At 40.1% G+C, this 13,858-nt stretch overlaps 1 protein-coding gene across 3 annotated transcripts in view; it reads right to left on the bottom strand.

The window, feature by feature from the left end:
• Nucleotides 1-13,858, bottom strand: part of LOC126483888 (S phase cyclin A-associated protein in the endoplasmic reticulum) — a 607,888-nt gene that overhangs the window by 464,537 nt on the left and 129,493 nt on the right. For all 3 annotated transcript variants that reach the window (XM_050107144.1, XM_050107145.1, XM_050107146.1), the window contains one exon: nt 2,564-2,699. In XM_050107144.1, the coding sequence (XP_049963101.1) occupies nt 2,564-2,699 (136 nt within the window). The remainder of the gene's footprint in view (nt 1-2,563; nt 2,700-13,858) is intronic.

The raw sequence follows: 13,858 nt of genomic DNA, 5'->3' as shown, positions 1-13,858 counted from the left end.
ATTTGCTTTAACTCTTGATACCCACAAGCTAATGGTTTTCCAATCTGGAGCTGCCCCATATGTGGGAATCTGGGAGCGGCTCCAGAAAGCACATCAGAACAACTGCTTACCAGAAATGATTCCATGGCACAAGGACATTCTTATCCATCCACAGCAAGGTTGGAATCTGTTACAAATTACAATTTTTGCTAATTGAATGTCAGTTCTGTGTATTCAATGTCCTATTCAGTCCATCTTGTTGTTTTGATATTGCTATGTCGACCATAGCTGTGGCAATGCATTGAAACAAAACTTTCCATGCCGTAGATGTAATTCATGTTATCAGTTCCTTTATTTTGATCCAGCTGTTTCTGTAAATTAGGGGGGATGTTTTGCTACACGCTTATGTCCTGAAGGCATACAGATATAGAATTTCAATTTCTCCACTTGTGCCCTATATCCAGTTATGTTCACTGAAGGCTAGGCACTATTTCAAAACTGGTTTTCTCTATTAACTTTACTGTGTTCTGGTCGGAAAGTTGAAGACATTGTCAATGGAATTTTTTTGGGGAGCAGGGGAGGGGACAACGACAACTACAATGATGACAATGGCGACAGAACACAAATGACAGACAGTGGGTGAATGAGTCAGGGGTTGACAATGTCAGATTCTCTGTACATATTTCTGATTATATCACAGAATTTTTGCTGTGAGATATCGTTACAGCCTTGAGATCAGCAGATTTAACCCCAGACTTGGTGGGTCCTTATTTTTGCCTAAATCTATCTCCTGTGGAGGTGATATGGCTAGCGGTATCAAACGTCAGTCTTTGATCTGAATCCATGAGCTTAACATTTATGCTCACTGCTGATTTCATGGCACATTTACAGGTGCACACAGATGTTCTAATAACCATATGTGGCATATGGGTTGAGGGGTCTGACTTTGTGCCTGGTTTCTTTGGATTGTAGGGAACTAGGTTGACTCCACTGAAAGTAGCATATATACAGCCTGAGATCTTTCTTGCCTCGATGTAAGATGGCAGTCTTATGCTCTGAATCTCCAGAACCTTCTGTCCTCCCAAGCAGACTGATCACTCTTTAACCGTATCAGTTGTTCACCTCTACTGACAAACTGATGAATTTGCCCACAAGCAGATACATGCACCAAAAGAGCCTAAAAAAACTCTTCTACCAATAGCAAAGAATATTTTACTGATGTGGTAAACACAAGCTTACTGTATATATGCTTCTTTTACCATGACAATGAAAAAGATGCACGCATGGGTCTTCAAAAAAATAAACTGATCAGCCAGAACATTATGACCACTGACCTAGTATCGATATAAACCCCTCCACATGATAGTAGCATCACCAATCAGACACATGCATGGTGCACGTAGCATCAGTAAGCATGCTGTACATGTGTAGAATGGGGAAGGTGCGCGATCTATCTGAGTTTGACTGAGGGCATATTGTGATGGCCCGGAAGCTCGGCACAAGCATTTTGGAAACTGTACAACATGTGGAGTGTTCAAGAAGTGTTGTGGTGTGGTGTGTGTCTTCAACACAAGGTGAAACTGTGTCCAGGTGTTGTGGGGTTAGATGGCCACATGTCATCGCAGATGTCTGACGTCATAGGCTGGACAGACTGGTAAAACAGGATAGGCAGCAAACTGTGGTAGAACTAACATCAGAGTTTAATCTTGGGCAGAGTACAAGTGTGTCTGAACACACAATGCACCGAACACTCCTAACAAAGGGCCTCCACAGCTGACAACCCATGCATTTGCCAGAGTTAACACCAAGACATCAGCAACTACTACTGAAATGGGCACTGGACATTGATGCAGTGACAAAGTGTTGCATGATCTGATGAATCCCAACACCTTTTTCATCACTTTGATGGGAGGGCATGAATCCGTCATCTTCCAGGGGGAACAGCTCATTGACACCTGTACTGCAGGACAGAGACAAGCAGCCCCATTATGCTCTGAGGAACATTCAAGAGGGTATCCACTGGTCCAGTGGAGCTCATGCAAGGCACCCTGATGACCAAGGAGTATTGTACACTGGTTGCAGACTGCATACACCCCTTCATGATTATCATGTTTCCTGACAGCAGTGGCAGTTTTCAACAAGATAATGCGGCATGTCACAAAGCGAGCTCCAGTTGATATGCTGACCCCCAAACTCATCAGATCTGAATCCTATCCAACACATCTGGGATGTGATTGAATGTGGTGTCAGAGCTCATCACTCCCCTCCTCGTAATTTACAGGAATTAGGTGACATGGGTGCAGATGTGGTACCAACTCGCTCCAATGACATACGAAGGCCCCATTGCTTCCATGCTATGATGCGTTGGCGCTGTTATCCATGCCAAAGGTGGACATATGGGCTATTAGGTAGGTGACCGTAAGTTCTGGCTGATCACTGCATGTACTATCTTGTGTAAGGATACAAAGTTTTTCATGGTACTTTTAGTCGCAGAAATTGGTAACAAATTTATTTACTGGCTGCTGATGCCAAAACATATGACTGAACTTATTCAACAAATTATGAAAATGAGTAGTTACCACACCTTCCAGTATATTTTCATATCTGGCTTCCAGTGACATGCTGTCAACTCCAATCTCTTCATCTGTTCTACCATTTTCATCTTCGGGACAAGTTGTGGCCTCACCATCTGTTTCAGTTTCATCAGTCTCAGTATCTACCTGTTTAAATACAAATTTAAAGATAGAAATTCTCTTAACAAAAAATACAAAATTCACAGCAGAAAACATATGTAATTGAGGAATACACTACTACCTATTTCAAGGTGTGACCAAAGCCCCCCCCCCCCCCCTTCACACACACACACACGAAAACACACAGTATTACAGTCCTCCCCGCCCCCCCCCCCCCCCCCCCCCCCCCCCCCATGGACCTTGCCATTCGTTGGGAGGCTTGCATGTCTCAGCGATGCAGATAGCTGTACCATAGGTGCAGCCACACCAGAGGGGTATCTGTTGAGAGGTCAGACAAACATGTCGTTCCTGAAGAGAGGCAATAGTCTGGATGACTGACTGATCTGGCCTTGTAACATCAACCAAAACAGCCTTGCTGTGCTGGTACTGTGAATGGCTGAAAGCAAGGGGAAACTACAGCTGTAATATTTACGGGGGGCATGCAGCTTTACTGTATGGTTAAATGATGATGGCGCCCTCTTGGGTAAAATATTCCGGAGGTAAAATAGTCCCCCATATGGATCTCCAGATGGGGACTACTCAGGAGGACATCATTATCAGAAGAAAAAAAACTGGTGTTCTATGGATTGGAGCATGGAATGTCAGATCCCTTAATCGGGCAGGTAGGTTAGAAAATTTTAGTGAATACAGGGTTCTAAATAAAAAATCAAATACGGGTAATGCTGGAGTTGGTTTAATAATGTATAAAAAAATAGGAACATAGATAAGCTACTATAAACAGCGTAGTGAACGCATTATTGTAGCCAAGATAGACATGAAGCCCACACCTACCACAGTAGTTTATATACCAACTAGCTACACATGTGATCAAGAGATTGAAAAAATGTATGATCTGATAAAAGAAATTGTTCAGGTAGTTAAGGGAGACAAAAATTTAATAGTCATGGGGGACTGGAATTTGATAGTAGGCAAAGAAAGAGAAGGTAAAGAGGTAGGTTAATATGGACTGGGGTAAGGAATGAAAAAGCCACCTGATAGAATTTTGCACACAGCATAACCTAATCATAGCTAACACTTGGTTTACGAATCATGAAAGTAGGCTGTATACGTGGAAGAGGCCTCGAGACACTGGAGGGTTTCAAATAGATTATATAATAGTAACAGAGAGATTTAGAAACCAGACATTTCCAGGTGCAGATATGGACTCCGACCACAATTTATTTGTTATGAACTGCAGATTAAAACTGAAGAAACAGCAAAAAGTTGGGGATTTAAGGAGATAGAACCTGGGAACATTAGGAAACAATTGACAAGAACAGAGGAAAGAACTACAATAGAAGAAGAATGGGTAGCTTTAGGAGATGAAATATAATGAAGGCAGCAGAGGATTAAGTAGGTAAAAAGACAAGGGCAAGTAGAAATCCTTTAGTAATAGAAGAGATATTGAACTTAATTGATGAAAGGAGAAAATATAAAAATGAAGTAAATGCAGCACACGAAAAGGAATACAAACGTCACAAAAATGAGATTGACAGGACATGCAAAATGGCTAAGCAGGGATGGTATGAGGGCAAATTAAAGGTTGTAGAGACATATATTACTAGGGGTAAGATAGGTACTGCCTACAGGAAAACCTTTGGAGAAAAGAGAACCACTTGTATGAATATCAAGAGCTCAGATGGAAAACCAGTTCTAAGCAAAGACGGGAAAGCAGAAATGTGGAAGGAGTATATAGAGGGTATATACAAGGGCAATGTACTTGAGGGCAATAGTATGGAAATTGAAGAGGACATAGATGAAGATGAAATGGGGGATATGTTACTGCGTGAAGAATTTGACAGAGCACTGAAAGACCTGAATTGAAACAAGGCCCCAGGAGTAGACAACATTCCGTTAGGAAATTCAGTGAGGTAGGTCTAAATTAACAGATTGCATTATCTGAAGATAAGGAATTTGAGCTTTCTATGGTTAAGCTGCCTGAACTAAACTATATAATTATAAATGTATACAGAGCACCAAGTAGTAATATTCCAAATTTTATGACCAAATTAGAAGTTCTGCTGAATAGTGTCAGCTCATTAAATATGAGAATAATACTTTGTGGTGATTTTAACATTGATTTATCAAAAAACAGTAATGCTAAACTTGATTTGTTAAACATGACCAAATCCTTTAATATGATCACCACAATACACTCTCCAACAAGATCAACAGAGCATACTGATTCAATAATTGATCAAATCTTCATAACTGATACTGGTTACAAATTCACTGGCGAAGTACTGAGCATGGGATACAGTGACCATGATGCTCAGCTACTGAGCGTTGACATGGAAAATAGTAAAATCAGCCCCAAAAAAGTATTTCAAAGAAGAAACTTTTCAGATGGCAATATTAGGATTTTTAACTTCCTATTAGCTAAGGAAAGTTGGGACAGTGGTTACATGCAAACAACTGTTGATAATATGTTCTTAAGCTTCCATAACACCTTCCTTTATTACTTTAATACAGCATTTCCTTTTGAAACAAAAACTTCAAGCAATCAAAATAGAAAGTCGTGGGTAACAAAAGGAATCAAAATTTCTAGTGAGAGAAACAGATTTCTCCAATATTGCTCCAAAAAATACATAGTCACTGAAGAATTTTCTGACTATTGTAAAGCCTACAAAAAAACTTATCTTAGAGTGATCAGACAGGCAAAACTTTTATGGAATGGCAATTTCATAAGAAACTCTTCAAACAAAATGAAAGCTATGTGGAAAGTTATTAAAAAAGAAACTTGTAGTTCAACACCTAAAAAGGAAAACATTTCTCTAACACTTAATGACTCTAAGGTCACAGATCCACACACAGTTGTAAACAAGTTCAATGAATATTTCACCTCACTAGCAGAAGATCTCATTCAGGCAAACTGCAAGGTATCGTTCTTCAATTCCACCAATACGTCAAACAGCACTAATGCTACAATGTTTGTTTATGAAACAAACCCTGATGAAATTATAAACATAATAAAATTGTTACGCAATAAAATCTCTAGTGGCTATGATGAAGTACCTGACCTCATATTAAAGGTGTGTGCTCCCCATATAGTAAAGCCATTATCAACCATCTACAACCAATGATTAAAAACTGGCATTTTTCCAGATGCTCTCAAAATAGCTAAAGTCTCACCATTACTAAAGAAAGGTTCCCCTGATTTAGTATCCAATTATAGACCATTATCCATATTAAGCATCTTTTCAAAAATCCTGGAAAAACTCTTTTATGACAGGCTTATAAATTTCATAAAAAACCACGCACCAATCAGCATTCAACAACATGGTTTTAGTAAATCTTTATCCACCCAGACAGCAATTTTTGAACTGTTGGACCACATACTGAAATCAATTGACCAACATAATATAGCTGCAGGTATCTTCTTACATCTCTCTAAAGCCTTTGACGTACTAGATCATAAAATACTGCTTGCTAAATTGGAAAGATGAGGAATAAGAGGTGTGGCTCACAACTGGCTATGCTCTTACCTACAAAACCGTGGACAGAAGGTATCACTTCAAAACGATATTAACGTACAGAATAAAATAAATACCACAGTTTTCCTCTTGGAGGAAAGAACAATAAGATATGGTGTTCCCCAGGGTTCTGTTCTAGGGCCATTACTTTTCCTCATTTACATAGATGATCTTGTTGAACGTATGAGCCCACAAAAAACTATCCTGTTTTCTGATGATACAAGCATAGTGTTGACTGGATCTAGCCCTGAATCCCTTCAGACAATATCTGATAACTCTATGAAAAAACTTTCTGAGTGGTTTAACAAAAACGGCCTAATTGTTAATAGTGGGAAAACTGTATGTATCAACTTCCATCTAATTCCCACATCCAATCAAAAAACTATCCAAGTAAAGTTAAATAATGATAAAATTGAAAATGTAAATGCAACAAAATTTTTGGGTCTATGGGTCCAACAAAATTTAAAATGGGACACACATATAAACAACTTATCAAAGAAACTCTCATCATTGTGCTATGGACTAAGAATACTAAAATCTACTACAAGTAAATCCACACTAATGCAAGCATACCATGCGCAGTTCCACTCATTGCTCCGCTATGGAATCATCTTTTGGGGAAATTCAACTCACAGCACAAATATATTTAAACTACAAAAAAGAGCACTGAGGATAATCTGTGGCCTCAAAAAGCTGGAATCCTGTAAATGTCAATTTATAAAACTTAATGTTCTAAGCATCCCATCCCTATTCATTCAAGAAACAATCCTATTCACCAGGGAATACCTCTCAAGAACAGGCAAATTAATCCAAAACAATTATATACATGCCCATTATACCAGAGGGCAATCTAATATCCATCAAATTTTTTCAAGGACATCATCATACCAAAAATATATAACTCATCTGGGTGTCGTATTACACAATAAAATTCCAGAACAAATAAAAACTGCTCCAGATCCAATATTTAAAAATAAACTAAAGGCATTTCTGACAAAGCACTGTTTCTATTCAGTACAAGAATTCCTGGAAATGACAAATTATTAAGTTCCTTTGTAAAATACTGTGATTAGAGTAAAACATTCTGTGGGCAAAATAATAACCTAATTTCTACTATACACAACTATGTTTCAGTTTCACTTCCCAAAATTTTTAACTCGCTTTTTGAATGTACAAGTACACCTTCTATTAGTATTAAAACTTAATTGTCTGTGAAATCTCAATGTTAATTTCATGTTTAATGTAGTTTTTAAATGACATTGTCCTTCTGTTGTGTTTCCAGTTGACATTTTCACTATTCTGTAATCTCAGTGATTATTTGTGTAAATTTAAAGTAGCACTACATTGCCTACATGTTTCTTAGTTCCCCATGTAAACTGGTTGTATTCTCTGTATGTGAAGTTACTATATTCATCAATGAACAATTTTGTGTACATTTTTTTAAATGGCAGTCCATTGCCTATTTTTTTTCTCCAAACTACATATTTGTTAAGAAAAATGACTTGTCCTATATCATGTGTACTTTGTACAATATGTGATCCACAGGATAAATATATAAATACAAATACAAACTACTAACAGCCTCAGGAGAGCCAGCCATGACAAAACTGTACTATGTGGTGGGCAAGATGTATGAGACAGGCGAAATACCCTCAGACTTCTCGAATAATATAATAATTCCAATCCCAAAGAAAGCAGGTGTTGACAGGTGTGAAAATTACTGAACTATCAGTGTAATAAGTCATGGCTGCAAAATACTAATGCGAACTCCTTACAGACGAATGGAAAAACCGGTAGAAGCCAACCTCGGGGAAGATCAGTTTGGATTCCGTAGAAATGTTGGAACACGTGAGGCAATACTGAGCCTACGATTTATCTTAGAAGTTAGTCTACGGAAAAGCAAACCTACATTTCTAGCATTTGTAGACTTAGAGAAAGCTTTTGACAATGTTGACTGGAATACTCTCTTTCAAATTCTGAAGGTGGCAGGAGTCAAATACAGGGAGCGAAAGACTATTTACAATTTGTACAGAAACCAGATGGCACTTGTAAGAGTCTAGGGGCATGAAAGAGAAGCAGTGGTTGGAAAGTGAGTGAGACAAGGTCATAGCCTATCTCCGATGTTATTCAATCTATATATTGAGCTAGCAGTAAAGGGGAAAAAAAATGGAGTAGGAATTAAAATCCATGGAGAAGAAATAAAAACCAGGGGTTTGCTGATGACATTGTAATTCTGTCAGACATAGCAAAGGACTTGGAAGAGCAGTTGAGCGGAATGGACAGTGTCTGGAAAGGATGATATAAGATGAACATCAACAAGAATAAAATGAGGATATTATAATGGAATGTAGAAATTTGTTAATATCGAGTATAGATTTAAGTGTCAGGAAGTCCTTTCTGAAAGTATTTGTATGGGCGATAAATCATGTAGACAAGAAGAGAATAGAAACTTTCAAAATGTGGTGCTACAGTTTTATGCTGAAGACTAGATAGGTAGATCACGTAACAAATGAGAAGGTACTGAACAGAATTGAGTAGAAGAGGAATTTGTGGCACAACTTGACTAAAGAAGGGATTGGTTGATAGGACATGTTCTGAGGCATCAAGGGATTAATAATTTAGTACTGGAGTGTAGTGTGGAGGGTAAAAATCGTAGAGCGAGACCAAGAGATGAATATGCTAAACAGATGCAGAAGGATGTAGGTTGCAGTAGTTACGCAGAGATGGAGAAGCCTGCACAGGATAGAGTAGCCTGGAGAGCTGCATCAAACCAGTCTCTGAACTGAAGACCACAACAACAACAACAACAACAACAACAACAACATAACGGAAGGATAGATGTGATGTTGCATGATTGATATGCATATAAACAAGATGGAAAATCTAACAATCCTTTGGACAAACCCTTCTTCAAAGCTACAAAATTAACACACACACAGATACACCTGCACAATTACATTCTCCCAGGCAATTACATGGTACTGCCGCTGCAGTGTGACAAGCATGAGGATGCTATAAGATGGAGTGGCTGAGGCTTGTAAGGAAGCAGGGAGTGGGGAGGGACGATGTGAGGGAAGGGTGACTGTTGGTCACAAGAGGGAGTTTTCACTCATGAGACTGCTATGGTGCAGGTGCAGGTGGGGAGTGGCAGGAGATGCACAATGATTTGGAGGAGTGGACTGGGGGACGAGAAGGAACAGAAGGAGAGGGAGACTACAGAAATGTGTTAAGTGTGTATAATGAGTGAAATAGGGAAAGAGGTGCATGGGGAAAGGAGTGGATGTGGGTCTAGATGAAGGGTTACTGCAACAAGTTCACTGATTGTATAAAAAAAAAGACAGTGCAATTCAAAATAATATTAAATTCATAAAAAGAGAGGTCACTACTTAGAAAGTACTTACCTCCAAGAGCTGTAACTCCTAATACTGCCAATGAAAAGTAGATATCTCCACTGAGGCCTATCAGCCAGAATTTTGAGTGACATGCCACCCCTCCCCCCTTGCCCCTCCCCAAACAAACTCACACAACCAATTCAGTCGCTTCGTGAAAGGGAATGCATGGTTCCAATACCTAGGAATACTACTACCAAGGTTTGTGTGTTTTCACTGGCTATACTGAGAGTTGTGTCTTCTGAAGACAAGTAAATGGCAGCTGTTCTGTCTCTCTGTATAATATCTACTCTTTTAATGTTAGCCACTTCTAATAGTATAAAAAAAACACAAAATCTCTTCAAAGAATAAACAAAGAAAGAGGGCAAATAAATAATGAAATAGACATGAGCAGAATGTGGGAGCAGAGAATATATCATCCAGATTTCCTGATAGTGAGCTAAAAGTAATACAAAAGATATGATAATAAAGCCGTCATTTTCACCTCTGGCAGCAAACAAGAGAAAGTGAATGGAGTGGAAAATACAAGCACCAAAAATCTAGTAAAAGGGTTCACCTGCCCTTCTTCATACTCCCACTTCACTCAGCAAAACTTTAAGTTTACACCTCCTTTTTCAGACAGACAGCCTGAAAATATATTTATATATAATTTAATTTATTCATGCAAAAGAAAATTAAAAAAGGTAAAATTAATCACGATGTGAAAACAGGCCGATTTATTTGTAGCGTGTTCTAATTTTTAATTTCACATTATCATTTTAAACTGAAGAAAAATTTTCTGAACTGTGTAATTACTGGGACATTTGTCTGGAAGTTCTGTTTACCTTTCTTTGTATAAATGATACAGAAGTTAGTGGGAAGTTTCTGTTTTTTTTTTTTTTTTTTTTTTTTTTATTTTATTTTTTTTTGGCAGCCCCTAGTTTAGTTCAGATAATGGTAGGGAGTCAGCAGCTCAGTTCAGTCAGCTAGATATAGTCATTTTTATTTGGTTGATTTGGCAGGAGTGGACTAAACAGCAAGGTCATTGGTCCCATCGAATAAGGGAAGGATGGGGAAGGAATTCAGCTGTGTTCTTTCAAAGGAACTATCTTAGCATTTGCCTGAATCGATTTTAAGGGAATCACGGAAAACCTAAATCAGGATGGCCGGTGCGGATTTGAACAGTCATCCACCCAAATGCTAGTCTTGTGTGCTAACTACTGTGGCACCTTGCTTGGTCATTTTAATTGGACATATCAAATAAGATGCACTTGTAAAAAAATGTTATCTTTAATGCAAGGCAGGTCCAAATTGCAACTGTAATAGTATGCTAATTTTTGGGAAAAAAAATCACTATTTATTTATAGTATTCATGTGGGAAGAACGTGCCCTTAGAATATCACTTGCCAAAGACAGAAGCTCTAAAACTGTAATGAGCAATGATAATACTTATTTTTTGGATGTAATTCTACATTATTTACATAATTTTTCACATTCTTTCCACCACCATTGATCCTTGCTCCTTTGATCTGCATCAATACAGAAAAGTTTCCTTATTCCTAGCTAGAACCCAGTCCCACATACTGTTCCTGCATTGTTGCTTGGCTCATGGAATCCCCTCAAATGGTCTTACCATCAAATTATCCATCTCTGGCTGCCATCTCTGGCTGTCACCCCTCCTTCCACAATGACCTCCACCTGTTCAGATATCGTGCCAATCCTTATCCCTCGCCAACATAGTCCTGCCAACCAAGCCCAAACCTCCTTGCAATAACTTCTCTCGATCCGCAAATTCTCCTTCTATGCAATCCCCAATTCCTGGAACCCATAACACACACTGAAACTCTTGCCCTCCAGGAACTAGAGCAACATGCACAACGCCACCTCAAAAAGCTCTCCACCCTGCTCACTTCCTACTCCCACCTTTGAGTACCACTGTCTGCCACCTCTACAACAACCTCCAAACCTCCCTCACATCCCCTCATAGCTGACAAACCCTGTTTCACAGACCTACTACACTTACCCCACCCTCCAAAACTCCCTCCCAAGACCACACAGAAACCACAACCTAAACAGACCCGTAACATGGTCATGAACCTTTCCTTCAAAAGCCTTAGTCCCAAAGAAATATCAGTCCTTTTGAATGGCCTCACCTTTTGCCCCACTCCCAAATTCAACCAAGCAGAACTTGTTAAAGACCTTAAAAAAATGGCTCTAAGCACTATGGGACTTAACATCTGAGGTTATCAGTCCCCTAGACTTAGAACTACTTAAACCTACTAACCTAAGGACATCACACACATCCATGCCCGAGGCAGGATTCGAACCTGCAACCATAGCGGTCTGTGCGGTTCCAGACTGAAGCGCCTAGAACTGCTCGGTCACATCGGCCCGCGTTAAAGACCTTCTCTCCTTCTCTCGGTCCCTATAGTGGAAACACTTTTTTGCCACCAACCCTACCAATCAGACTCAACCAAAGACCAATATTGAACTCTGCCTAACCCAGTTCACTCCTCCATCCAACCACGATCTAAGCCCACTGCCCCCAAATCACCCCCTGTTACCTTTCCAGAATTTCTTAACCTCGAACCTTGCTTCACTATCATTCTCTAAATCCCTCAACATGCAAACTAACCTTACATCTGCAAAAAGAACCGCAGTCCACCATATAAAAACTGATCCTGACCTTAATCTACCTGTGAACAAAGGCTCCACCACTGTTGTTTTGAGACTCAAGGATTACCTGGCAGAAGGACTCCGCCAGCTGTCAGATACTTCCACCTACAAACCTAGCCACAGTGGCCCCATTCCAGAAATCCAGCAGGATCTCCAGTCACTCCTCAAATCCTTAGGCCCATCCCAGAACCTCTCCCCGGAATCCATTCCTCTGACCACTCCTACCACTCCCCACACTCCTACCTTCTATATGCCTCCTAAAGTCCATAAACCCAACCGTCAAAGACACCCCATTGTGGGTGGTTACTGTGCCCCCACTGATGGGAATCTCTGCTCTCATAGACCAACACCTTCAACCCATTACCCAGAACCTACCCTCCTATATGAAAGATACCAACCATTTCCTCCACCAACTCTTCACAGTTCCTGCCCCTTTACCACATGGTGCCCTCCTCATCACTATAGTTGCCACATCCCTAATGCCCATGGCCTTACTGCTATTAAACACTACCTTTCCCAATGCCTGACAGATTCCAAACCAACAACCTTCTTCCTTGTCACCATGACCAACTATATCCTCACCCACAGTTGCTTCTCCTTTGAAGGCATTCTCTCTCTCTCTCTCTCTCTCTCTCTCTCTCTCTCTCTCTCTCTCTCTCTCTCTCTCTCTATTCGTTTAGAGAGTTCCGACTCTTCGTGACTCCATGAACCAAATCACGCCACTTTTTCCTGTCTTGCACTTTCTCCCGTAGACCTTCCAGGTTGGAACACATTGCTTCTGTGATGCCATCGATTCATCTCATCCTCTGATGTCCTCTTCTTCTAGTTCCTTCCATCTTCCCCAGCAATAATGTTTTTTCCAGCGAGGCATGCCTTCGCATTGTGCTTCCAAAGTAGGTCAGCTTTTGTTTTAACATTAGACCTTCCAGGGAAAAATCTGGTTTTATTTGCTCCAATATTGATCTGTTGGTTCTCTTTGCAGTCCATGGAACTCTAAGAAGTTTCCTCCAACACCACTATTCGAAGGAGTCAATTCTTTGCCGTTCAGCCTTTCTAATGGTCCAGGTCTCACATCCATACATCACAACTGGAAAGACCATATCCTTCACAATACGGATCTTTGTCACTAGTGTTATATCTCTGGACCTTATAACCTTGTCAAGGTTTGACATCGCCTGTCTACCGAGCATTACCTACAAACAAATCCACGGCATGGCTATGGGCGCCCTCTTGGCATCGTGCTATGCCAACATATTCATGGCCCATCTAGACGAATCCTTCCCAAACACCCAGAATCCTAAACTCCTCGCCTGGTTCAGATTCACTGATGACATCTTTGAGATCTGGATTGAGGGTAAGGACACCCTATCCACATTCCTCCAGAACCTTAACAACTTCTCCCCCATTTGCTTCACCTGGTCCTACTTAATCCAACAAGCCACCTTCCTAGATGCTGACCACCACCTGAAAGATGGTTACATCAGTACCTCCGCCCATATCAAACCTACTAACCACCAACAATATCTCCACTTCGGCAGCTGCCACCCATTCCATACCAAGAACTCCCTTCCATACAGCCTAGCCACCCGTGGTTGTAACATATGCAGGGATGAGCAGTCCCTCTCAAAAT

The sequence above is a fragment of the Schistocerca serialis genome, chromosome 6, assembly GCF_023864345.2.
Source record: "Schistocerca serialis cubense isolate TAMUIC-IGC-003099 chromosome 6, iqSchSeri2.2, whole genome shotgun sequence".
In the NCBI taxonomy this organism is placed as follows: Eukaryota; Metazoa; Arthropoda; class Insecta; order Orthoptera; family Acrididae; genus Schistocerca; species Schistocerca serialis.
This window is presented reverse-complemented; position numbering and strand designations above follow the sequence as displayed.